Here is a 25,911-nt window from a genome sequence, read left to right as displayed (position 1 = left end):
ACTGTAAGTATGTGAGGTATGTTCATTCATTCTCCTTAAACCCCCCAAGCTGCTCTCAGTGCACTCACCATCGCCCACTGCGGGTCGATGAAGTCCTTCAGTGCCCCTCTTGTTTTCCACATTCTCTGTTTCCTTGGTACCTAAAGTTCCAGCAGGACCAAGGCCAGGCTCCCTCATTTCTCCCCCCAGCTCAGGCTTGAGGGGGGAGTCCTTACCATGGTTACTGCAGTCATCAGTGTGAACTCTGTGCCATGAATGAGAAACTCTCTAATATCGCCCTTAAGCTCCTGTGATCATGCTGCTTCAACATGTTATTATTTGATAAAGGAGGGTTTCAGTTTCACTGGATGAAGCTGGTTTGAAGTGAGGACAAGTTTCTGTTAGTGAAGACAAATGTTTTGGACTAAATTTAGCCAGTTTGACCAAAAACAACCTGAGACTTCTTGAAAGTGCTCTGTATGAGTAAGCACTCTCTGACATTATTTGAAATGTGTGGAATGAAAGTTGAGAACTGTTTTGGACTTCTGAGAATCAAATAACTGAAACAGTATTTCTACTTCATCTACAAAGAATCAATATTTATCTCTACCTCTGTTGAAACGGACCGTTTGTGCATCACTGTGTGAGTCAAGAAGAGAAGAGCCAGTGTTGGATACTACGCATATGCATTAATAACTCCTGTGTGGAGCTGCAGAATATGCACATATTTGTTTTATAGACGTGTGCTGTGTAACTCTGATCAGAGAAAGGTCTCCCTCGTTGGTGCTCCTGCTGGGTTCTTGGTCTGTCGTCTGCAAGGTGACACCTTGAAAACCTGGGTGGTCTGTTTTTAGACACTGACCTTTAATTAAACGGTGTGGAGCTGTATGTTTAGGTGCAATAATATGTTTGTCTGTGTTTGTTGTGGAGTTAAACGGCATTGGCCTTGAAAGTGTTTGTGGACAGTCTCCAGCTCACTCCTACACATGCAGCTGAGATGATTTCCTCTCAGACCTCAGCGTACTACACTGGGCTGCTCTCCATGAGCTCATAGGAGGAGTAGAGAGAGCCTCCCTGCTCAGCTTTTGCAGATATGACGTCTCTGAAAGGACAAAATAGTCATGTCACAGTTATGATATGTGTCTTTTTTCACTCACAGCAGAGACCTATGAAAGAACCAGAAAAAAAGTCCACTTTCTAACCATACCCTTTGTTTCTTTCCTACCCACAGGGCACCAGAGATCATCCTTGGCCTGCCGTTCTGTGAGGCCATCGACATGTGGTCCCTGGGCTGTGTGATAGCTGAGCTCTTCCTGGGATGGCCCCTCTACCCGGGAGCCTCGGAGTACGATCAGGTAACACATAATGGCTGCCTCAGTCTGTCTCCTGACCCCTGAGCTGCTCACGTGTGTGTGTTTGGATGCTTGCATACCCATGAATCTAAGTACATGTTAAGTTGTGTTTATGTGGGTGCATTTGTGTGCGCTCTTTGTGAATGAGCGTGTGCTGGTGAGTGTGTTCTGGAGGGCGGGATGCCTCTCCAATCCCCCTGACAGCCCCTGATGATTCTTGCGCAGCCTCCCTGTTTATCTGAACAGATGCCACAGAGCCACTTGTCCAATTAGCGCAGCCCCTGTGCTCCAGAGCAAGACATTGCCGCGTTCCCCTCTCTCTATCAGTCAGACGAGGCTCAGTGGGAAAACCTTGAGCGAGTTGTGCTCCATCACTGAACAAGCTCGCCTGATTTTTCACAAGCCCGAAAACTTAGCAAAATAGTCTCATTTACAAGTCTCAAATCAATCTGAGACTCTTGAGCTGAGGTCATGTTGTGGTGCTTTGCATATTTCAACCAGATTAGGCTGGAGAAGTTTACTTCAGCGCCAAGAGAACATCTAACCCAACGTTTAAGCCTTCTTTGTCGGATTCACGGTGCTCCTCAAGTAAACACAACTTAAGGTTCAATCATGCATGTGGTGTAAGACAAACTCAAATGCATTTCTTCTGTCTTGCAGATCCGGTACATCTCACAGACACAGGGTCTGCCTGCAGAGTATCTACTGAGCGCAGGGACAAAGACCACCAGGTTCTTCAACAGAGACACGGACTCCACCTATCCTCTCTGGAGACTGAAGGTACAGAAACAGATGCATGCACACAAACTCCAGGATGGTAACAAGAGCATCCCTCTTGGACTGGAGGATATTTTTTCTCCAGCTAAATCTGTCATTGATGTATTAGTATCTCCGGCCTCATGCTGTGAAGCATTAGCAGCCCCTGTTTCTACATGTAAACAAAGTGAGAGGTTAACGAGAGTAGCACTGATCTGTGAGAGGAGATTTGGCACACTGAAGTCAGGCCTGATGAATCTAGCTCCTACTACTGTCCCTCTATGAAGTCCACTCAATAAGGAGGTCTGAGCTTTTTGTTCGTACTTTCTTTACCTGACGTGTGTGTAAACTGAATGGACGCACTGAATTCATAACCATATCAAGCTGCAAACTCTGATCCATATCTGTAAGGTGTGGTATGTGTTCATTGTGTATGATCTTTCAGATAGCTGAGTACATTTGTTTTCTTTAAATCTCAGTAACATACCACACTGACAACAACTGATGATGACCAGCCTCTGATAAAAGACATAGAATAGTACAAAGTGGACATGCTGTCATGCAAGCTGACTATGGGTGTTTAGCATCTGTCAGGTAAAAGTTGTGCAACTTTTTCATGTTTTTGATGAAATTAAAGACGTTATAGTCTTCTTAGAAAAAGTGCATGACCTGTAGATTCATGAAAACACAAAGATATTGGTTAAAGCAACCCTGTCAGGAAGACACAGTGCTACAACTTCTTCTGATTTTCTTAGTTTGCCAATACCAGACTTTAAGGCACCCTAACATGTTTTTATTCTCTGTAAAGAATTCATTTGACCTCTGCATTTCTTTTCTCCAGCTACACTGCTATATGTTCTTTCAGAAGGTTTTTGTTGTCAACAGATTAGTTTGATCACATTTGTTAATACTTGTCTGAAGATTCTCACGTGTGTTAATCTGTCCATGTGCAACCTGAGCGTGCATTGTGCAGTTTGATTTGTGTATATTGTCTCAAAGAAGCACCCCGCTCCCCTGGCAGTTAGATGAGTGTTTGTGTGCTACCCCAGGGTTGCTCAGAGGGCAGGCTGAGTCCTGCTGCACATCAACAACAATATGCTGTAATGAGCCAAATGTAAATAGTTCGTTTCCAGAGGGGAAGTGTGATGGGATTTGAGCGGAACATCTGCTTCTTGTCTCCAACAGACTCAGGAGGACCACGAGGGTGAAACGGGGATCAAATCCAAGGAGGCCCGCAAGTACATCTTCAACTGCTTGGATGATATGGCGCAGGTATGCTGGTCGACTCTTCTCTTCACAGTAACAGGACACTACTTATATTATATACTGTCTTTTACCTTCCTCATATTTGGAGCTCCCGCTGACAGGTCTGGTCAGGTCTTGGGCCGGTTTAATCTATCACATCCTGAGAGTTATCTATCAAATATTTGAAATCCTTTAAAATATTTACCCTGCCAAAGCCTGATCTCCACATGCGCCATCGCTCTGCTGCTACATTGAATTTTACAGGCTGAAATAAAAGCAGCTGTTCACAGAAAGCCCTCCTCAGCCCTGCCTCTGCTCCTCGTTTTGCTAAACCGCCATCTAATGAGTTACAGACAGACATTTGAGCTGAACATGTGGCCCTGCTGCCTAACGTGTCTGATATGTGCAGTTTGCTTTCTTATTTGAGCTGGAGTGAGTGTTGTGGCTATGTCTCCACTTTGTACTTCTATAGAACATGTTAGCATGTCGAGGGTAAAAACATTGAACTCCCTCTCCCCCTCTTTTTAAATCACTAACACATCCCAGAAGGTCCTCCCTACTTTTTCAGACCTGCTCAGTGGGTCGTGCCTAATGTTATGTCTGCTGGCTCCTCTCCCTCTGCAGCCGGCCATGTCACCTGTGGGAATCTGTTTGTTTAGACAATCTTACATAACCCCAGGAAGTGTCTTATATAGCATCTTTATACACGGAAAAGCACTGCTACTGATCTTATGTCACTTTCTTCAGTGACTCAGAGGGATTTCATGTCTCCACGGCTGGAAAGTTCACATGCAGCCATGACATTTTGATAGTACGTGCGTGACAGTGAGACGATAGGGAGTGTTGTTTTGTTCGCCCTGGCACGGCCAAATACTGGCTCTGCTGGCAGATATGGCAGCACTGATGGAAAATTACAATGTTTTCCCAGGACCCCTTCGATTCTGTGACAGTACTCTCTTGTCATCATGCACCTCGATGCTGCCTCTGATAGCAACCAGCCAAGAGATAAGAGTTAAGCAGGTGAATTATTTCTTTTGGAATAGGGCCCTACGCAGCCAGCAGCAGCTTGTGGACGTGTCCATGTTGGTGCACCACACATGTAGTGACTTAAGTGATGGAGACAATTATGTTTGTCCAGTAGCGCCTAGGGCCGCTGTCAGGCCTGTCTGGTATATCATGCAGTCGGCTGGGACAAGATCGTATCACTGCCCAGGCTTGTTGAATTTACACTTACTTTTACACACACACCAACACACATGCACACACAGCGCTGGGTTTAATGAAACCAACCTGCACTGGTATGATATCCCCTGGGTCATCTCCGTCTCCGACGCTTCGAGCTCTGTGTCCAGTCTTCAGCTAACTCTGAAAACACAGCAGAGCTGCACAGCACTAATGTGGGAGAAAACTGCCTATTCTACCCCATCTCACCATCCTGACCGTATAAACAAGTCAGCATTGTGGACATCTGCCTCTGCGTGTATAATGGATGATATAGCTGAAGGCCCTGAAAGACAGAGGGGCTGGGTGCCAGGAAGAGATAATGAACCTCCTTTCAGTCGTGGGAAATGTGGGGAGGCTTTAGTCACAAGTATATCTAATTTGAGTAAATCAGACACCAACTTACAGCCCGTGCAGGACCTCGCTGGAGGCCTGATGTAGACGGAAGGAAGGCCGGCAACGCTCGAAAAATGGATTCACTTTGATCTGCCATCTTCCGATATCTCTGTTGATAGGAGAGAAGCCGGAGCAGGAGGAGCAGCATGGTCTTCTAGTTATCTTTCTTTTATCACATGCACATATAAATACACTTCTCCTTTCCTCTCCCCTTCCTGCTGAGGAAATAAAGTTTATGGCTAAATCTGCACATGTTGCGGCTCTGTGCAGGAGACAGGCCTGCACCCTGCATGCCGAGCTCCACATCTCCTGAGGCGTAGCCCGATCTGTCTCACTGCTCGACATCTGCCATGGCTGCCCACTCTCCAGAGCGGCATGTCAGAGCTCCTCACTGCACAGATGTGGCTCCATAAACAGCCGTTGACATGCAAGACACGCAAAGCCGACCATTTTGGTCGAGGCTTCTTGGTCGTAGCGTTTTTGAGTCACCGTTTTTATTTTCACTCAAAGAAGAAAATGCTCATTCTTGCTGTTATTGACAAGCAATGAAGCATGCACATATTTTGTCTGTCTAGTAAATTTAGTGAAGCCACGATGGGGAAATTATTTCTCTTATCTGGTTTGGTTATTGAGGCACACCTCAGCCTCTGCTGTGAATCTGCAACCAAACTGTGTTCACTTCCCAAAGTCATCTCCTCCACCAGCAGAGGACGGTGTGATTATTTCTCACCCATTCTGCAGATTATTCCTTTATCACAGCCAGAGGAGATGGTGAGCAGAGAGGGACGGTTGCAGAGCCTGAATAACCTGCATAGAGAAAGAGAATTGAATCAGATTTGTGGTGTTGACTGGCAGCACATCTGATAGCCCCTGGAGCAGGCCTAAAGATAAGCACCGTGTCTTTATTAAAAACAGGCCGGTTACCTCTGCATGGCAGCGACAACAAACAATCCTGACTGTCTGCCGCCTCCGTCCCCGTCTCTGCCCTGCACCGCCTGAAAATCTGCTCGTTTGCTAAAGCCCTGACGCCCTGACGCACTACATCGTGACCTTGTCCCAAATGTTTTTTCTTTCATCACCCTACATGACAAGTCTGGAAGTCAACTCAGCCCCCTAACAAATCAACTCTGCCTTGTTATGTGGCTTTCCATTTGAGCAAAAATCTGCAAGAATCTGCCGTGCCAAGTGCTTATCCACTACATAAGCTGCAATGTTTAATACAGATGAAGCAACACGATGTTCCCAGGCAGCTTCCCAGAACTGCCTCAGCACATATTTAGATATGTAGGTTAAGTTGTCTCATGTCAGCGTCCTCAGAGGTACTCACAAAATGGAGCTCTCTGTGAAAGGGGGCTTCTGAACGACGCGCCAATGGCTGCATTTATCGGGTTCATGTTTTTTGTTTGCTTTCACATCTCAGGAATAGATAAAAATCTCAGTGAAGGCGCCAGAAGATATTTCAAGTGGCGCTAAAAATACAAGTGCAAATGTTTAAAATGTCACCAAGGTGCAAGGTTATCATCAGGCTCTGTGACACACACACACACACACACACACACACACACACACACACACGCACACACACACACACACACACACACACATAGGCGCACTAACGGATGAGGCCTTGTGAGTATTAATAGGCGTCTGTGTGTGAATAATCTGTGGGAGAGTTGTTTCTCAGTTGTCTGCAGAAACATTCAGGGCCTTGAATCTCTCAGTCGTTGAAGAAGTCATCGACATGTTTCGATGTTTGTGTGTTTGGTCTCCAGGTGAACATGACGTCAGATCTGGAGGGGAGCGAAATGCTGGCAGAGAAAGCCGACAGGAGGGAGTTCATCGACTTGTTAACAAAGATGTTGACCATCGACGCGGACAAGAGGATCACGCCCATCGAAACGCTCAACCACCCCTTCGTGACCATGACGCACCTCCTCGATTTCCCGCACAGCACACAGTACGAGCAGAGCAGCACCCGTTGTTGTTGTTTTTATATAACCATCACTTTAAAAAGAGATGCACTGATTGAGAAAGTCAGGGCTGATACTGACTCTGATGTGTAAATGATTGTGGAAGCTGATACAAGGTGGCGATATTGATGTTTTTTTAATTAATTGTTGTTTCTTATTTCATTTATGTTGTTATTAAATCATCATCTTGGCCTGGGACCCAAATGAATATTCATTTAAACAACATTATTAAATCAGGCCTTCAGCTCACTGTCTTTGAGAAGGCACAAATTCAATGTTGTAAACCTACAAAACAACCTTTCATTTCACTTTATTTCACAAAGAGATAACTTTTTTTTAAGAATAATATCAACTTCAGGAGTCTCTTCAGCTGCTTTACACTAACAAACTCAGTGAGTGGACATTTTCAGTCCTTACACAGAGCTAGTGTGGAAGCTAGGCTACCAACCGCTGCAGACGGAGTCAACTTTGTCACTTAATTTTGCCAATTTTAGGAGCTCAGACTCAAACACTAGAATCAGCATACATGTTCGCTCTATTCTACTTTTTTCAGTGCTTTCCTTTACCGCAAGAAAGCCACCTTTTCTTGCACTGTTTTGCTGATGCATCCCCGACGTATTCATCCAGCAGCACATTTATCAGCTGTTCTGTAATGTACAAGTCAACCTGAATTTTTTTCCAGCACACTAACAGTTACACTGTATATTTTGAAATGAGTTTGACTTGATTTGAGGCAACATAGCCTGAACATCATTGAAGAGATATCCGTCTGGAGCAGTTGATAGCCTAGCTTCTATTCAGGTTCTGCAGCCAGTTTCTCAACAGAGGGGCCTAGCTCTATGGGTTTCTTATGGGAAATGTAATGTTTATAACCAGACATCAAAACAGAAGATGCAAAAAACTGTCCCTTTAAATCGATGCAACGTAACAGAAACATATCAGCTTCTGCAATCAGTGAAGTCAAATTCTTTGCTGGTAGATAAAAAGGTGTATGTGGGTGCATTTTCAACATTAAGCATTGAAATAACATCTCCTGTCATAAATGCTCATTGTCTCCTTCTCTGTGCAGCGTCAAGTCGTGCTTCCAAAACATGGAGATCTGTAAGCGTCGTGTCAACATGTACGACACCGTCAACCAGAGCAAGACGCCCTTTATCACCCACGTGGCCCCCAGCACCTCCACCAACCTCACCATGACCTTCAACAACCAGCTGAACACTGTGCACAGCCAGGTAACTCTAAAACCAGTCCCTACAGTTACAGAGAGTCCTTTTAATACAGCCTGACCAGGATGTAAATCAGGTTAGCTTTGGTTTACTGCATTTACACGCTTAGTTCCAATAGAATTATGAATGAAAAACTTACAGAAGAGAGGCTGCTGGAAGGAGATAAAAGTAGAGATTAAAGTCCTCATACTTATCCTTATGTGTTTTTATGAATAAAAATATGTGTTTGTACATTTAAATGCTTCATAATGGATGATTAAAGTCGAGCTGAAATACTTGAGCAACAACATGACAGATGCATCTTCCTAACATCCCCTCACATGCTGTCTAGCAAATAATTGTATTTAAAACACCAAACAGTCTGATGTAGAACAGCTTAGCAGAGCATGAGCTGCTGTTTGTCTCTTTGTTCTATTTTTTTCTCTTCCTGTCTGTCTGCACGTTTCCATGCTTACCGGCCTGCCTTTCTGCCTTGCTGCATGTATATCTGTCTGCCTGCGTTTCTGTCTGTGCCTCAGGTCCTGTGGGATTGTCACAAAGTGCTGATTACACACATGACAAGCCCCACTTCCTGCTTGCCTTGCATTCTGGGGCTTTCAGGCCTTAAGAATCCCTTCACCAGGCTTCCTCTCCTTCTCCCTCCTCTCGCTCCTGTCCTCTTCTGTCTTCTCTTCTTTCCTCCCTTTTCCTCGGGTTGAGCCCGTGGTGCTTTTTCACTTCGTTCCTGTACCTTCTGTGAATCCAAACTGCTGACTTTTGGCTTACGCCGGAATCACCAAGCTTCGGGTTGCAAGGTTTTACAGATTGTGCTTAGTTACAACTCCTACTCCAACCTCCTCCTCTTCCTCCCCTCCTCTTTTGTAAACAGAGTTCTTTATCATCAACTGTATCGAGCCGGCTCTCAGTGTGTAGCATGCGACAAAAACCTCATCTTGCTGTGATTTAAATGGATTAACACTCCCTCCGCTTGTCTTTTCTGCGCCGGGCTCTCAGGGCATATAGACAGACTTAAGTTAGTGATTTATTCAACTTGATTCATTTGTAAGGCTGGAATGCATCTCTGGCTTGTATTTTGCAGCTTCCGTGCTTGTGTATGATGAATGCCACAGTGCCTTATTGATTGTGTTCCCTCCCCTGGTGTTTATCGAACACGCTAAAGAGAGCAAATGAAAAATGAAAGCGCTGTCTCTGTATTTCCCTCCACCCCTCCGTACGCTTAATGAAAGGGCTAAAATTAGACAGCGGAGCAAATACTACTCACAAGCTGAGCAAACTGTGGCTCTTTAAAGCATTTGTTAACATCTCTGATACTCACAGGCAGTCTTAGGACTTCATGTGCTGTATTAATGGTCAAGACATGCTGGAGGTACCTCAGCTTATATAATTATAGAACTGTTGGTTGTGAAATGATATTCCCGTCAGGCGTATTGATCTGCAGGCTACATAGTGAAGCTGTGACATGAAATGTCAACTTTTGCTACAGCTCATTATAATTGCTTATATTGATTCAGCAACCTCTACATTTAAACAGACGTATAATGTGGCCGTAGCACTCATCATCTAAGGGTGATACTGCGTAAGATGTTTATGCTGCTGTGTGCTCAAATGGTGCAAAATTGTGCAATGAGACATTTAAAGCAGCAATAATTCATTTTCAGTTTATTGTCTCTGCATCGAGTAAACACTTTCTCTCCAGCAGTGCATTATTCTGCTCAAAGGAAGTGAGGTTTGTTTGCAGAGAAACACAAGAGGTGGTAACAGAACAAAGAATCTTTACTGAAATAAGTGGGGCTGTCAGCGTTCACCCGTTAATCACGGTGGAAATAAGGTCTGAAATGATATTGTTTTAATCACAGGCCTTTTCATCCCTTAGTTAAGCTGCGTGCTGCTGCTGTGATGTAAAATGACACCCCTGCTATTCTGAATGGTACATTGTTAATGTGAACTAAGGAAATATAAAAAATACAAATAATTCCATTTTAAACATGATAAAAATGCAATTAATCGTGATTAATCATAACATTTGTGCAATTTATCACAATTTTAAGAATTTTTCAATTGAAAACCCCAAAAATAGAATTACAGATAAGTATGGAAAAAACTCCATGTAGAAAATGAAGGACTAGATTAATGTATTTACTGAAGAAGAAGTGAAAGAGTACAATTTCCAAAAAGTAGTGGTCTCTTTTTTTGTGTTTTGTTCTAAAACAGAGGAGTGGTGAAATGTCTTTCAAAATTTCTACCAAGTCCAGTTGCCTTTTGGATCAAGCTATGAATTCTAAAAATGGCTTACACATCATACCGTCATGTGTAATTCTCTGATCTATTAAACATGTGTTGATTTTTGACACAGATATGCCAATAAAAAAAGGATAGTTGTGCTTAAATGCATGAAAGCTTAAAGAACAATCCAGTTTACATTTTCTTATGTGTGAATAAAACAGTATATCAATGTCAGAAAATAGGAACTAAAATACTGAGTGAGTACTGGAACTCTACTGTGAGCACATATAAATTAAACTCTATTATCAAAGTCTCGGTCTGAAAGTGCTCCGGTAGCATTTTTTCTCATTGATGGTTGATTATTCTTTGAATTGTAGCATTGATTGGATCCCTGCTCACATTCTTTCTCTCCCTCTAATTAATCAAATCAACACTCTGCATATTTTAAGACACGATCAAATCAGTCCACCGATTTCTTTACTCTTCAATCAGCTTTCATTAATGATGGATGCCCTGCCATCCATCTTCTCTTGATCCTGATTCTGTTTTGCATCTTTATGTGTGCATTGTTTTGTTCGGGTATTTTTATCTTTCTGTTTTCACCATGCATGCTGTTCAACCCTCCTTCCTTGGAGCTGTTCCACTTCCCTGTCATTCCCATCAGAACCTCCACGCTCATGATTTTATTTTGGTCCCATCATTCCTTTAGGCCACCAACCTGGCTCCCTCCTCCACCAACAATGCCACCCTTTCCTTTGCAAGTCCTGATGTCTCCATACTAAACTACCAATCTGCACTCTACCAGCCCTCCGCTGCCTCCATGGCAGCCGTGGCCCAGAGGAGCATGCCCCTGCAGCCGGGGGCTCCTCAGCTCTGTGCTGCCCGGCCCGACCCCTTCCAGCAGGCACTCATCGTCTGCCCACCTGGCTTCCAAGGTAAGAAGGTCTCATCAGTCACTATGCATTAGTGTGAGCTGAGAGATTTATGCTCATCTGTGCCAAATATTAGATCTCAGCCACGAGCATCTGCTCTAGAACAGGGCTTAATATGAGCAAAAGGCTCCTGTAAACAGTCTTTATTTGGTACCACACAAACAGCGCACAATTTGTTTTTATTCTATCTCAATGTACAGACAGTCGTCCCTTCATGGTCCCTTTTTGTATGTGTGCCACAGGCGGTGTCAATCCTGCCATACAGGCTGTGATTCAATGATAACTTAATGAGGCAATTAATCATTTGAAAGGATATTTATATCTCTGTGTAATGCTTACTCATTCCTCTTTTGTCTCCTCTGTGTTTGCTCTGGGAGGGCAGAAAAGCTCTGAGGCATTTTCGAGTTGTTATTTATTCTTTCTGTGGGACTGCTGATAAAAAGAAATTCCATTATTAGAAACTGTTTTTATTCTATCGCCATGACTACTGTTTTTGTTTTCCTCAGTAGTGCTGCTATGTTTGAACATAGCAGAAGGGTTTTGACATCTGTTGAATGCAGATTAATCAGTGTGCATATAGAACATGTTATCTGTTCTGTCACTCTTATTTTACAGATGGCATGTTGTTGGTTTTAAATGACAGATGGAGGGATATTGTTATATGTGTGTTTGTTTACACTTTCTGTTCATGTGCAGGGCTGCAGGCGTCCCCGTCAAAGCACACCAGTTACTCTGTGCGGATGGAGAATGCTGTTCCCATAGTGACCCAGGCCCCTGGAGCCCAGCCTCTTCAGATCCAACCTGGCCTTCTCACACAGGTAGGAAGATATTAAAGTATCTCATAGTTTCTTGGGTCTTTGCAATTTCCCTGCCTGTTAGACTTGGATCAGTGTGCGTTGAAACAAAGCTCTCTGCATCCCTTTTTTCACAAGCCTTCACTAAGAATAGTATCTGTCGATGGAAGCTGGAAATCACTCAATGTTCGTGACCCTGCCCCTGCTGGCAGCTGTTTTTTCCTGAGCGCATTCAGGCCAAGCTCTCCTGTGCATTGCTTCCTGCCTCTTGCTCCTCTCCCTCTCTCTTTCTCTCTTCCTCTTTCTCTCTTTCTCCTCTCTCTCCCTCTGCTGCCCCAGTCTCCTGGAGGCTGAGGCTGCCACGGTCTGATGCACACAAAGGCAGGAGCCTTTCACACAGAGTAGGCCTTCACTGTGCAGCCGGAGCTTTAGCTGCTAGTATACAGTTGTTGGATGTAACAGGGAGTGACTGTGCATCATTACTTCTGCACATACACACACCCACCCACACACACACACCCACACACACACACACACACACACACACACACACACATGCATAGACTGTAGACCCCTTCCATTGCCACACCACCTCTTTCCCTATGGAAATTTCCATGAAGGCTTTAAATATCCCTGAGAATCCTGGGAGTTTGAAGCGCTCCCTTATCTCCAGTTAATCATGCAGTAGGCAGGCAGGGAGTCAGCAGCGCTCTGTGTGTTAGTCTGTGTGCACGCCTGTGTTTCTATGGTGGGTTAATCTGTCAGATACCAAATGGTGATTAGCTCCAGGGCTGCTTCCAAGTCAGGCGCTCCAAATTACAGGCCTCAGAGGATCCTGGGAGGTCAGGGGAAGCTCGAATGAGACTCTGCATGACCAGAGTGTTCACAACACCTCTGGATCCATGGATCTGATGGATCTGTGAGAGTTAAACATCAGCCTCATTAAGAGAAGTGGAAATACTTTGAAATGATATGTGGCATGTAGCTCGCACATTGCTGCCATACTCTGCAGGTATGCACCTCTGTCTGCACACATGTTAAACAAAGACAGGCAATAGTTAATGCAAGCAGATGGTTTATATAGGCCAGCAGGCAGCACACCTAATAACTGGGTGTGTTGCGTGTGTGTGTTTATTCCCTTTCTGTGGGAGGTCTTGCAGGCTTGGCAGAGTCCTTTTTTTCCTCTTGGTTGCATTCTCCCCACCTGTGCCTACACCCACCGCTCACTGTTGCCCATGAACCCTTTGCCCACATTGAACCCATGCAAGTTTGGCCTTGGGCTCCCTGGGTGTGCAGAGTGAAGGAGGCTCCATGCAGGGAGGCAGGGAAACTAGCAGGACCTTTATCTGGAGCAGGAATGCAGAAAATGTGGAAACAATTGGGGAGTGAGAGCTGGGGCTCTCAAAGCCTCGAGGTGACAAAGGGTTTTCACCCAGGGAGTGTAGGTCGAGGTGGGAGGCGGTGGGCCGCTGATAGTGATGGTGGGCTCTTGGAAGAAAGAAAACGGCTTCTTAACTGGGTTACCATTTCAGGGCAGACAGGCCGGTTACACAATACAGGCACCGAGTGAGAGAGACATGTAGAGTGCCAGGAATGGAGATAGAGCGAGCAGGAGGCGGAGGAGCAGGAGATGGATGGATGTATTAGAGTGTCTTAATGGCATGTTGATAAAAGGCCTTGGATGTGGTCTTAGATGTAAAGACTATCGCCAGCTCCAGAATGTTCCATTAGAGATGTCAGTCATCAGTGCAGAGACAAGGCAGCTTTGCCGGCCTGCAGATGCCCCCTGCAGCACTCAGACCACAGGCTGCTGGGTTTGGACCCGATGTGCCTCAGACAAAAACAATTCAACCTCCACAAGCCTGAAGCCAGAGTACAGACCGGACAGCTACTTTGTGTTAGAATATAATAGAAACAGACAGAGCAAAGCCAGCACATGAACATGAAGATAAAGGTTAAGATAAAGATAAAGTTAAAAGATGAAGGTAAAAAAAAGCTAACGTAGTGTATGCACCCATTATCTGCTTTGAATTTAGTATGCTGCCTCTCTCTCTCTCTCTCTCTCTCTCTCTCTCTCTCTCTCTCTTAATCGCTCTCACTTTAATCTGTCTTTCTTCTCTTCTCTATTTAAACGTACGTGTGCTGCAGCACATACTGATGCCGTTGTAAATAGATGTGCAAATGGTATAAAAGGAACAATTCATTAGCCCTGACATTAAAGTGCTAATCAATAGAGCTGCATTAAACTATTAGGGTTACACACACACACAGTAACACACAAACATGCTCAGGCATGCATGCGCGCACACTCATCTTGGCACATCTTTGGGCATATTATGGCTGATTCTCCTCCTGTTCTGCATCAGAAATACAAAGTAGCCTTTTTCTCTGCAGCTTGAATAGCCCAGCAGATTTAATTAGAACATGGGTTGATTTGACACAAGTCAAACACAGAATCACACAAACATGCAGGCACACACACATGCACTCCCTGGTACACACACAGACACAAAAAGGGGCTGCTGTACATCTTTATTAAGTCCTGGTCGTATCTCTTTTGTTGATGGATGTCTCCTTGAGCTGGTGGAGTTAATTTTGCATGCCCAGGAGCTGCTTTAAAGCAGCTGTTATTCACTTTTGAAAACATATTGAGATTTATCACAACACCCTCAAACCCATCAGCCAAGTTCAATGGGTTCCTTTTGTTCATGAATTAATAATGTTTGAATTAAAACAAGCAAATTAATGAGTCCAGTTAATCATGGGTGACTTTGCAGCCACATGACAGCCTCTATAAAAAAAATCAATATATGTCATAGTTTGGATGTTTGGTTTCGTGGCAGCTGACTGTTTTTAATCTCCCTTTCACTCACTGTGTTCTCCTCCTCTCTATGTTCTCCTCTCCTCTCAGCAGGCCTGGCCCAGCGGCACCCAGCAGATCCTGCTGCCTCCAGCCTGGCAGCAGCTCACCCACACCTCAGTCCAGCATGCCACTGTCATCCCCGACTCCATGAGCAGCACACAGCCTCTCGCCAACTGGAGGTGAACAGCACAGTTTCCTTACTTTAAACTGCTCCGAGCTTGTCTTAACCTTTTCTGATTTCTGCATCTGGAGAGCAGTTATTGATGTCTGCATATTGTGGCCTACAGTTTCTATTCCATCTTTTCTCTGCAGAGAGATTTAGCTGAATAAATAAATCCAGTAGGTTGACATGTCGTTTTAAAGCTCAAAAAACAAAGCACTTTGTAAAATCGGGTTTATACACAGGACAAGACGCACATGTCTAGGTCGGATAAATTGATTTGAAAGGCCTGCAGTGGTTTTATGGCTTTTATAGGTCAAAGTGTGCCATAGGAAGATGGTTTCGTATAGCTGATTGACCGAGGAGCCTGTACTGCCGTGACAGCTTGTCCTCTATCTTCAGTGAATCACAGTCTCCACATGAACAGTGGTGCTCGTATGAGAGCAGATTTACCTCAGGGAGATGGGATATAGGTACACGTAGAGACATCACGTTGAGTACAGCCTGTCACCGTGATGACTCGATAAATGGATGGATAGATGGGAGAAGGCGATCTGCAGGGAGATAAGGAGGATGCAGGTATATAATGTGTACGTGTGGCTGCACTCAGAACTGTCCATCTGTGACCAGACACCCGGTCTCCTCCCCCTCCTGTCCAGTGGCTGCTCTGTTGTCCTCGGAGAGACAATTGGGAAAGTGTCGCACTTCCTCTGCAGAGCTATCGCTCCACAGCTGCTGGTGTCAGCTCCTCTGCCCTCCCTCTCTGCTCTCACCCTCACTCACTCTCACCACTTCTTTCATCACCTTTAAAAAGTTAGCTGCTGCCACCTGCTGGATTCCACAGGAAATACCTCTCCTGTCTTTAACCCTGCAGTGATTGTCCTTCGCTTGCTGGTGTCTTATTGTGTTAGTAACATGCAACTGCTTTGTGTTTCAGGAATCCTCATCCCCATGGCAGCCATTACAACCCCATCATGCAGCAGCCAGCTTTGTTAGCAGGCCACGTCACACTCCCATCAAACCAGACGCTCAATGTTGGAGTGGCACATGTTATGAGGCAGCCTCCATCCAACAATAACTCCTCTTCCAAGAAGAACAAACAGCATCAGATGTCTGCCAGGTACGCTCAGATGACTCTAGACTTTCTGTAAATCATCACTCTGACAACACAATCAGCACAAAGACATCCTGGTGTGTCATCACTTTAGATGCAGAGGGTTTTAATGTGTAATTCTCTCCCTTTTCTCTGCCTCTCCATCAGGAACATGTCATCCTACGAGGTGTCGTCCTCTCAGGCGGTGCTGTCCCCGCAGCGCTCCAAGCGGGTGAAGGAGAACACGCCTCCACGCTGCGCTGTGCTGCAAAACGGCTCCACCTCCAACTGTCCACCCCAGCAGGGATGCGGGGGAGGAGGCTGGGGGGCTAATGAAGCAGAGCAAGCCTCAAGCACCACCCGTGACCACCAGCACCAGCACCAAGTCCCCAGACAGACCATCATCATCCCAGACACGCCCAGCCCTGCAGTCAGCATCATCACCATCAGCAGCGACACAGACGAGGAAGATGATAACAAACAGAACAACAGGTCAGTTCTGAGTTTCAGAGGGTTGTTATCTGGTGTGTTTTTGGTTCTGCTTGTCTCAGTGTTTCAGGTTAAGACGCGTGTATTTCATAGAGGTAATTATCTTCCTGGATGTTGCTGCTGAGGTTCAAGATTTCAATGCTTGAACAAACTCATCACGAAGAGTGACTGTCTGGGGTTTGCTAAAACAAGGAGAAATCTTTACTAACATGGCTTAAGTCTGCATCACTTCAGGATGGAGAAATATGTTCAGTCAACATCTTTTTTCGTTTTCATACAGTCGAGTATATATTGGGGTATGAAATAGATCTGCATGTGGTCAGTGTTAGGGTTAGAAAGAGGCAAGCAAAGCAAGTCTGCTTAAATAGCACATTTCAGCAACAAGGCAAACCAAGGCAAACCAAAGTGCTTCACACAAGATATTAAAGGCAAACAAACCAAAACGACTACAAACAAAAAGCTTAAAGGAAGGTATTTTTAAATTCTATTTAATATAATTAATGATATGGTCTTGGTCTTGACTTGGTCTTGGTGCTCTCTGGTCTCAGTCATGTCTTGGTCTTGTTCAGTGTGGACTCAACGTCCACTCTACTATAGAGTGATCACAAAGTAGGATGGAGAGAAAAGCTAGCCAGCAACTGTAGTAGTGGATTCATAGACTGCGAGAACACCTCAAATGTTTCAGGAAATCATGTTTGTAAAGAGAGTAGGTTCAGGGTCTACGGCTGCAACATGAGAGAAAGATTTTTATAATCTCATATTGGTGGTAACAGCTTTTTGAATAAGTCAACATGTTGTATTATTTGAGTGAAAGTCTGGAGTTCACACAGTCACGTGTGTTGGTTCCTCACATGCTTTTCTCCCTGGTCCTGTTTTCTCCAGAACGTCTTCGAAGCAGCGGAAGAATGTCATCAGTTGTGTGACGGTCCACGATTCACCCGACTCTGACTGTTCCAGCAACAACAGCCCCTACACTGTGGAGTCCAGACCCCCCAACAACAACAGCTACGACACAAAGACCACCATCCTGGACAACTACAACAACGGGAACCCCCGCACCATCATCATTCCCCCTCTCAAAACCCAGAACAGTGATGCCCCAAATGAGTGTGAGCGACTAATGCCAGGTATAGACCTGGGCAGTTTGATGTGGTGCTGGTTTCTGAAGTTTCAAAGATTCTTCTTCTGACTTAACAAAAATCTCCTCCTCCCCCACACAGATGCAATGAACCATCTGAATTCAGCGTACAAGTTTAAGACCTCCAATGGAGTGCTGTCTGGCAATAATCACATACCAGGAGGAATGCCTGGAGGCGGGTCCTACCGACAGCGCTCAGGGCCACACCCCCTCCAGCAGCAGCCTCTCAATCTCAGCCAGGTATGTCTGGACCTTTTAAACATTCATGTGTAGATCTGTTAGTGTGAAGGCTCATTTATTCAAAATGTCAACCTCTTTAGGTCATTTTTAAGGGAACAGTTCTACTTTTAGACAAAGAACCGGATAGATAAGTTCATCCAAAACATCTCACGTCTGGAGCTACTGCTGCAGCCATGAAAACAGGAAAGAGAGAGGGCTCTGTCAACAAGCAGAACATTGTCTGTGTTTGGCGTCCAGGCTGCAGCCTCGTCGTCACCCTTCACAGATTTATTTTACATGCACAAATATGAGAAGTGATGAGGTGATATATTAAACCCCCTGCAGGTGGATACTAGGTAGGATGAGCAAAGCAGTGCAAGTGATTGTGAGACTGATGCATGTCATGGCGTGTGAATTCAGTGCAGTCTGCCTAAACTGGCTTGCAGGCATTTCTCCATTAATAGATGTATTACATCTGGGATGTCTAATCTAAGTTACAAACTTTCAAGTTTTATAGTTCATGTCTTGACTGAGTTGTATTTAAGTAACTGAAGTTTACAGGAGCACATTGGTGTTACCTGAAGCCAGGTGGGCTTCATATTTACTGTTTGAACATGACAGTAACATCTGTCCTCAAGAAGTGAATAATTTCTTAAGCTTCAAACAATTCTTTAAAGGTTAAAAATTAATTTGAAACATTTAGGACAGGTCAGTGGATTTAAAAGAGTTTCATACTCCTGAGAAGTCATGAAGCAGTAGTTTGTTATCTTTACCAGAAGAAAGGACAGGTTGACTCAGATATGAATCTAACCCTTTCAGTGTCCACATTCTGAGGTATTCTAGTCCAAGTTGAGTTGGAGTCGGAGTCAGGTCTCTATTATCTGAGGATTTTTAAAAACGACCGCTGTTTGACTCTAAACCATTGATCGTCTGAACCTGGACTGACTGTGTGGGAGCTTTTGGAAATGTGTACTGCACCACTCATGGATATTTCTTCGGTAGTCACTGCTGTAGTCTGATAAACTCAAAAATACCTTCAAACCCATCTGCTATTACTCCGAATTTTAAACAATCAAACATCTTGTTCCGTTGCAGTCACGTTAGAAGCTCTCACTTGTCAGATGTCTGTTAAAGTGTGAACTTGCTTCTGTATTCTTCTTTATGATTCTTTTACATATTGAACATGTTGCTCTGCTCTTGCTTGCATTTGATGTGAAATCTTTTCAGGCAAGATTCATGGTGTCTCTTTAAGCGTCCTGACAGGAACTGTTGCTGATCAAAATGGCGTGTATTAATCAGTGAATAAATCAAAGTCATCCTCTCTATCTTCAAAGTCCCAGTGCAGTGAGAGTCCTGAAAACTAGGACTCGAGTCGGACTCAAGTTCTAGCTCTGCTCTCTATTACTACAACGCTGAAAACTTGGAAATGTTCAGAGTTAATGAACCCAACACTGAGTCTGTCTTCCTCTCCTCCCTCAGGCCCAGCAGCACATGGTAGCTGAGCGAGGTCATCGACGCCAGCAGGCATACATCACCCCCACCATTGCCGCTCAGGCACCCTACTCCTTCCATCACAACAGCCCCTCCCACACAGGCAACGGCCACCCGCACCTGACTGCCGCACATCTGCCAAGCCAGCCCCACCTCTACACCTACACAGCCCCCGCTGCTTTAGGGTCCACCGGCACCGTGGCCCACCTGGTGGCGACACAGGGTTCTGCGCGGCATGCTGTCCAGCACGGGAGCTACCCACCCAGCATCGTCCACCAGGTCCCCGTCAGCATGGGCCACCGCGTGTTGCCCTCCCCCACCCTGCACCACAGCCCGTACCAGGCCCAGTTTGCCCACCAGGCCTACATCAGCGCCTCGCCCGCCTCCACTGTCTACACTGGATACCCGCTGAGCCCCACCAAGGTGAACCAGTACCCTTACCTCTAGAGAAGACTGACACTGGAGAGCCTGACCCAGCTCTGCTGCTTCCCCCGAACCCACCGCCCTGAGTCCCGTCTGCCCTGAAACCTCCTCTCCTCAACCTCAGACATAAACAGAGACAGAGGAACATGCAATCCTCATGAAACTGTCACGTATAACTTGAAGATATAACGACAGAGAGAAAAGAGTTAAAAGATTCAAGCCTCTCCAGAAGGGAAAGATGGGGTTGGATTTCAGAGGGGTACTGTTCAGTTCTTCTTCCTTGTTTTCCCTGAAGGGCCAGTTTTGCTTTCATTTGTTTCTCTTTGCTTTACTTTATGAGGAAATGGATGTCTCATTAGTTTTCCAGGGAAGTTTGAAACAGGCCTTTTGGGACATTGGAGGATTTCTGTTTTCTTTTCTTTCGTTTCCCCCTCTTAAATTGGAGAAGAAGTGACTGCTGAACAGGGGTTACTGACTGGAAGTTCAGATTCCCAAGAGATTTGGGAGAAGGTGAAATACGGAAACCTGCTGCTCTTCAAAGAAAAAATATTGATGGCCTTGAACTGTCTTAATATTTCCAAATCATTCATGGTGTGGGGAGAAAAGAGAGGAAGAACTCCTCCCACTCACTCCACCTTCTCCAGCCGAGGAGGCTTCTGGAAATATAACCAACAGAAGACAACAAACTTTTAGTGTATTTATAGATATTTTTCCTTTTCTGTTTCACCTTTATGACAATACTTCAGTTTTAGCTAGGTGTCTTAGCTGGGCCCCGTTCTTAGAATGTAGCAGTCTGCACCTGTTTGTTTAAGAGGATTTTTTTCCCCTTATACGAATAGATCTTTTGTTCCTCTTTTTCAATGTGATTGCACAAAGTGGTTATAATAACATAGGCATGTACAACGTGATTGTCTGTGTGTGCTACTGTCAGCCATGCGTGTGTAGTCCACCTCCTCAAAATCCTCTCCAGTCTTTAGGTTTCGACATTGTTCCCTCGTAGTGCCTTACAGATATACCGACACAGTTTACTTGGCTTGGATCCTGAAAGCCACAAGAGACTATAGCTAAACTTAGAGAGATGCGTTTCCCTGGTTTGACATCCCAATTGGGGCAGTTGTAGCTCTCTTCCAGGTGTAGGCTCAGCCCTTGCTGTTTCTCGCCCTGAGTGACAGCAGACTATAGGTGATGAAGAGTTGATATCATGCTGAATTTTTTATTATGTGTGCATGAGATAACTTGCCTGGGGTACTTACCAAAGTCATAGATAAATTCTTGTTACATTTGCCCTGGATATTAATGTAAATATGAAATGTACAGTGTAGCTGTAGCACAGTGGCACCCAAAACGTGGCTTTAGTTTGGAATATATTTGTTGTTTTTTATAAATCCCACTGGGGAACTCATGCAACGTGATTACAGGGCAGAGATTTAGCATCATGTAAAGGGAATGAGTTACAGTACAATGTTTGAGACACAGTAGGGGCTGTTTTTTTAAGCCTAAAAGCTAGTCTGAGAGAAGGGCCTGACAGAAAGTGATGGCTGCCACGAGGGTGACGCTGTGAGGCTATAGATAGCCGGGCTGCAGCGACGAGACAGAGTATCGAGGGTTGTCTGAGAGAGATACTGTGTAGGCACGAGAGAGGGGCTGGTTGAAAGCGTAGGGTCAGTTTAGGTAGAGACTGTGGGGGGAAGGGGGGGACTCTCTACCTTAAATGGGACTAAAATGGTAGCAAGTTGGCACTGAGCAGGTTGATAGTAACACTGAGCCCGGGTGGTCCGTACAGTAGGAGCCGCAGAGGCGCTACTTTACCTGAATGCACATTCAATGAATCCTTTTGTTGTTGTCATTTCTTGCATTTCTGCAAAGTTAATTCTTAGTTGCGTTGAGGTTTGGGTAGCAGCTGCAGGAGCAGAACAGAAGGGAAATGCCGCACCTGGAAGGGCACCTTGTGGACGATTAGTTGTCACTGTCCATTTGTCTTCGAACCAGGTACACCGCAGACATCGCCACGCCAGCTGAACGGGATACCCGAACACTTAGAGAACCAATAGGGCTGTCGCTTTGAGTGTTTGCTGCTTGATTTAACAGACATCTTTTTCTTTTTTCGTGTAGCCAATGATTCAAATAATCTCTGTTCATTCGACCCCTCAAACTCGGGCACATCACAACTGCTGATGTTTTAGTGAAAGCCTCCCCCTCCTTCATGGTATGCCATAGTACTTGCATTTGAAGTGATTTTTCTTTCTTTTGTTTTTGTTTTTGTTTTTGTTTAACTTAACATGATCTTGGACTTTTTGACATGGCTGTAGTACATGTTGTGTTTCTTTTTAGAGATTGTTGCAATAATTATTGTGGATGTTTTATCAGAGTGTGTGTGTGTGTGTGTGTGTGGGTGTGTGTGTTTATTATATGTCAGGCTCATTTCTATTTTGTAACCTGGGGGTTGATGTACAGTAATATTTAGTATTCCTCGGAGATGGTGCACCTGTGTAAAGTGCTGCAAAACACTGCTGATGTTAGTGAGTTTGATGATAATCCAATTGGGCTCGTTTGGATGGACGCTCTGGCTTGAGGGTGCTACACCCAGAGTTTGACATCCAATAATCTCCCCCAGAGAGGTTTGTCATCCTGGTACTTGTTTCCCTAAACTCTCCACTCCCTGTCAGGTCCAGCATGCAAGCCTCGGGCGCGAGCAGTCAAAGATGTGATTACAAAGTGTGTTGCTGGTTACATCATTCTTCTCTGTTCTGTTTTTGTGTGTTTTTTTTATTTTATTGTATCTACTTATTTTCCTTCAGGCCTTTAGAGCCCAAGCACACAGGCATAAGGGAGATGATTTTCCATTTGATATCTTTTAGGTCCTCTGTTAGGAGACAGACTACTGAAACATTCCACTGTTTGAGGGGATCTGGTGTTACCACGCTACACTGCTGTCCTGTCCCCACTCTGGTCAACACGGGGATAGCATCGACATCACTCTCGGACTTTTCTCGCTCCTCCCCACCAAAGAATTCAACAGATTGATCATGTACAGCACAGAACAGTAAAAGCAATCCTCCACTGCGTTGCTAGAGCAGACAGGCAATAACTTCTGGTATCATCTTTAAACGCTTTACAAGTGCTTTTGAGGACGTTTTGTTTAACCCCAGAGCAAATGCATGTATGCACATGATGACGAAGTACACAGGGAGGATTAATACACTTAAAACATACAGCACAGGTGTTTCTTTGATTTGAATCTGGACAGAGCTGCGGTCTGTTTGAAAGCTTTTTCTGTTGAACTGTCACGGCTCCTCACTCTTGGCCCCTGTCGACATTGAATGATCAATAATTATCTAACCTCTCCAAATTATTAAGCCAGTTCTTTGTTATTACGTTGTTGTATTGTAGCTTTATTGGTGTTGTTTGAAAATGAATTTGTAAAAAGAAGAAACCCTTTGTTTCACATTAGCGTGCCATTGAATAGAATGATCTGTAAAAATTATTAATCAAAAGTGTACCAACTATACCTTTAAGATACGGTCACCTGCACAAAATGAATGTAATATGTGACCTGTGACATCTGAAATGGCTTTAGATATCTCTCAGTGGGTGACCATTTAATTTCTACACCATTTGTGGCCATGCATGATGCAATAATTACACCTGATCTCCAGCAGAGTCCCACAGAAGAGACTTCATGTGAAATTACCACCATCCCCACGGGGAGGGGAAATCAAATAATCACTATTTTCTCAAATGAAACATCCAATTAAGAGAAGCCCTGTTTGTGCCGCATTGTGGAAAATGACTTGTTGTGTATGATACCTTTGTGCATACTCTGTTTCACATAACCAATGTTTTGTGTTTTATAAGAAAGGGGAATCAGAAATGTGAGCGTAAACATAGATTGAGTGACCTTACAATTACCAAAATGTGCTTAAGTAGAGTGTGAAAATGTTTCGTGTTGTCAGGGTGAGTTTAGCCTTCCCAGCTGGCGACTTTACTGTTAGAGTACTGCCTTCCAAATAACCATCATACCTCTAAAGTAGAAGGTGACATTTGAATTAGAGAGGAGTAAATAAGGCAGTATCTCGGTCTGCATGAAGCCTGGCATTCTCTGATAAAATACACTCAAACTTCCAGCTTTGCTCACGGTGTTTCCGTAAAGACTTCTCTTTGGAAACACTGAGAAACATTCCTGAGAGCACGATGAGGCACTGTGAGGCTTTTTTCTTCTTCGAATCCACTTCAACGTCTGCAAGAAGTACACAGTCCACTTGCAGCACCAACCTGCACACTTGTACTGCTCGAGTCCTCCGGTAAAGTTGCGGCTGCTTCCCAAAGTTCAATGGGGTTAGAGACAGGCGTTAGGTGGATTAATCATGAGCTGACGTACTCTTTGTCACCGGGAAATTCATAATCCTGCTACACAAGCATTCTTAAAGCCCTTCTGAATGAGAGTGTGTGTTTTTTTTCTTGAAGTTAACCATGTTTGAGGAGATCTGCTCCTTTTGCTGGCTACTCCTTGGGGGAATTCAGGGTGAGGAGGTCAAGGTTTGATGCCTTCATCTACAGTGATTACAAAGTCTGAATTTTAAAAACCAAAACTGATAAAAAAAAATACAAATACATAATTTATCCTTGTTTGAAAGCAAGGCGTAGATATGGAAATGTCCCCACAGCCCAATTTGCTGTAATTTAAGCGCTTTGATTCTGCTACACAAATCTGAAAAAAAAACCTTTCCAGTCGTTCTTTCAGAGAGATTTCTGGCTGGCGCTAATTATTTTTGTGGTGTCAATACATGTAACCTAGACGTGGTAGACCAAAGCTGCATTCACAGACAGATTTGCCCATTTGCACTTCAGAAATATTTGTGTGAAGCCAGAGGTCCAGTCAAAGCTGCAGTCCCTTTTGGTCCATTTTCAGAAGTCTGGCAGTGAATTTCTGCAGGTCAAAGTCTTAAACAGCTCCTTGCACAAATATATTCATGCAAGTGTAAGTTTGTTATCATTTTCTGAAGACCTAAGAGTGCATCAAGCCCTGACCCCCTTTTGTGTCCATTGCTGTATGGTTTCTCAATGGTGTAAAATCTCATTCTTTGTCGATTAAGCTAACGTGTGCTGCAGTATTTCCTAGTATACTCCTTTGTTCATTGTCTTCTCTTATTTACTTTTGTTTATCGGGGTGTGATGTCTCATTATTTCAATCTGTTGACGTAGCGTTCAATGTATACCCTGTTCCTTAGCTTAATATTATTGAGTATGTTATGAGAATGGATATTTTACTGGCTTTATAGAATGTTTAAATAAATATAATAACAACAATAAGAAGAAGGATTAATTAAACCTCCTAACAAGTTGAGTACTAAGCGCTTGTGTTACCATTATGATGTTGTGTGCTTCTCTTAATCATTTTCGTTGTAGAAAAATGGAGTGAATTTATATTAGGCTTCGAAAAAACTAATGATAGCATTGTAAATTTTACAGGAGGATTTTAACAGACAAGCAGCTTCGTCAAATAGAAGAATAGAGTTATTATTTGAACTGTCCTCTTTACTAACTGTAGGGTGAGAAGGGGCTCGCGTTGTGGTGAACTATGTTATAGCTTGTTATTCACTGTTACTTTTGATCATTTTTTCGGTCTCCGAGGTGAATCGAGTTATTAATGAGAATTTGTATGCTCACATATGCATATTGTATATGTGTAGAAATGTAATCACACTTTGTCTTGGATTTACATTAAACTGTTAAGTCACGGCAACAGTGTCCTGTTTTCTACTGTGTGATTTGTTTGTGTGTGCATGTTTGACATTTGTTCTGAGTGTTTGAGCACACTGCCTCTTTTTATGCATTGATTAAACAAATACATACAGGTGCTGCTCAATATATTAAAATATCATGAAAAAAGTAATTTTTTGTCATTTAATTCAAAAAGGTAAACTTGCATAAATTCTTTATT

General features: G+C 44.1%; 1 protein-coding gene across 5 annotated transcripts in view; it reads left to right on the top strand.

Moving 5' to 3' along the window:
• Positions 1-25,713, top strand: part of hipk2 (homeodomain interacting protein kinase 2) — an 82,343-nt gene extending 56,630 nt beyond the window's left edge. Inside the window, exons 3-16 of one of the 5 annotated variants that reach the window (XM_034686219.1) lie at positions 1,211-1,334; positions 1,992-2,111; positions 3,273-3,359; positions 6,722-6,906; positions 7,989-8,151; positions 11,078-11,303; positions 11,997-12,118; positions 15,006-15,136; positions 16,055-16,237; positions 16,379-16,702; positions 17,582-17,826; positions 17,920-18,077; positions 19,536-19,970; positions 22,829-25,713. In XM_034686219.1, the coding sequence (XP_034542110.1) occupies positions 1,211-1,334; positions 1,992-2,111; positions 3,273-3,359; positions 6,722-6,906; positions 7,989-8,151; positions 11,078-11,303; positions 11,997-12,118; positions 15,006-15,136; positions 16,055-16,237; positions 16,379-16,702; positions 17,582-17,826; positions 17,920-18,077; positions 19,536-19,970; positions 22,829-22,840 (2,515 nt within the window). In that variant the 3' untranslated portion in view covers positions 22,841-25,713. Of the gene's footprint in view, positions 1-1,210; positions 1,335-1,991; positions 2,112-3,272; positions 3,360-6,721; positions 6,907-7,988; positions 8,152-11,077; positions 11,304-11,996; positions 12,119-15,005; positions 15,137-16,054; positions 16,238-16,378; positions 16,703-17,581; positions 17,827-17,919; positions 18,078-19,535 lie in introns of all 5 variants that reach the window. The other 4 variants (XM_034686218.1, XM_034686217.1, XM_034686222.1 and 1 more) reach the window with 4 other exon arrangements.
• The last annotated feature ends 198 nt before the right edge of the window (positions 25,714-25,911 follow it).

Source organism: Notolabrus celidotus, chromosome 6 (assembly GCF_009762535.1).
Source record: "Notolabrus celidotus isolate fNotCel1 chromosome 6, fNotCel1.pri, whole genome shotgun sequence".
Classification (NCBI taxonomy): domain Eukaryota; kingdom Metazoa; phylum Chordata; class Actinopteri; order Labriformes; family Labridae; genus Notolabrus; species Notolabrus celidotus.
This window is presented reverse-complemented; position numbering and strand designations above follow the sequence as displayed.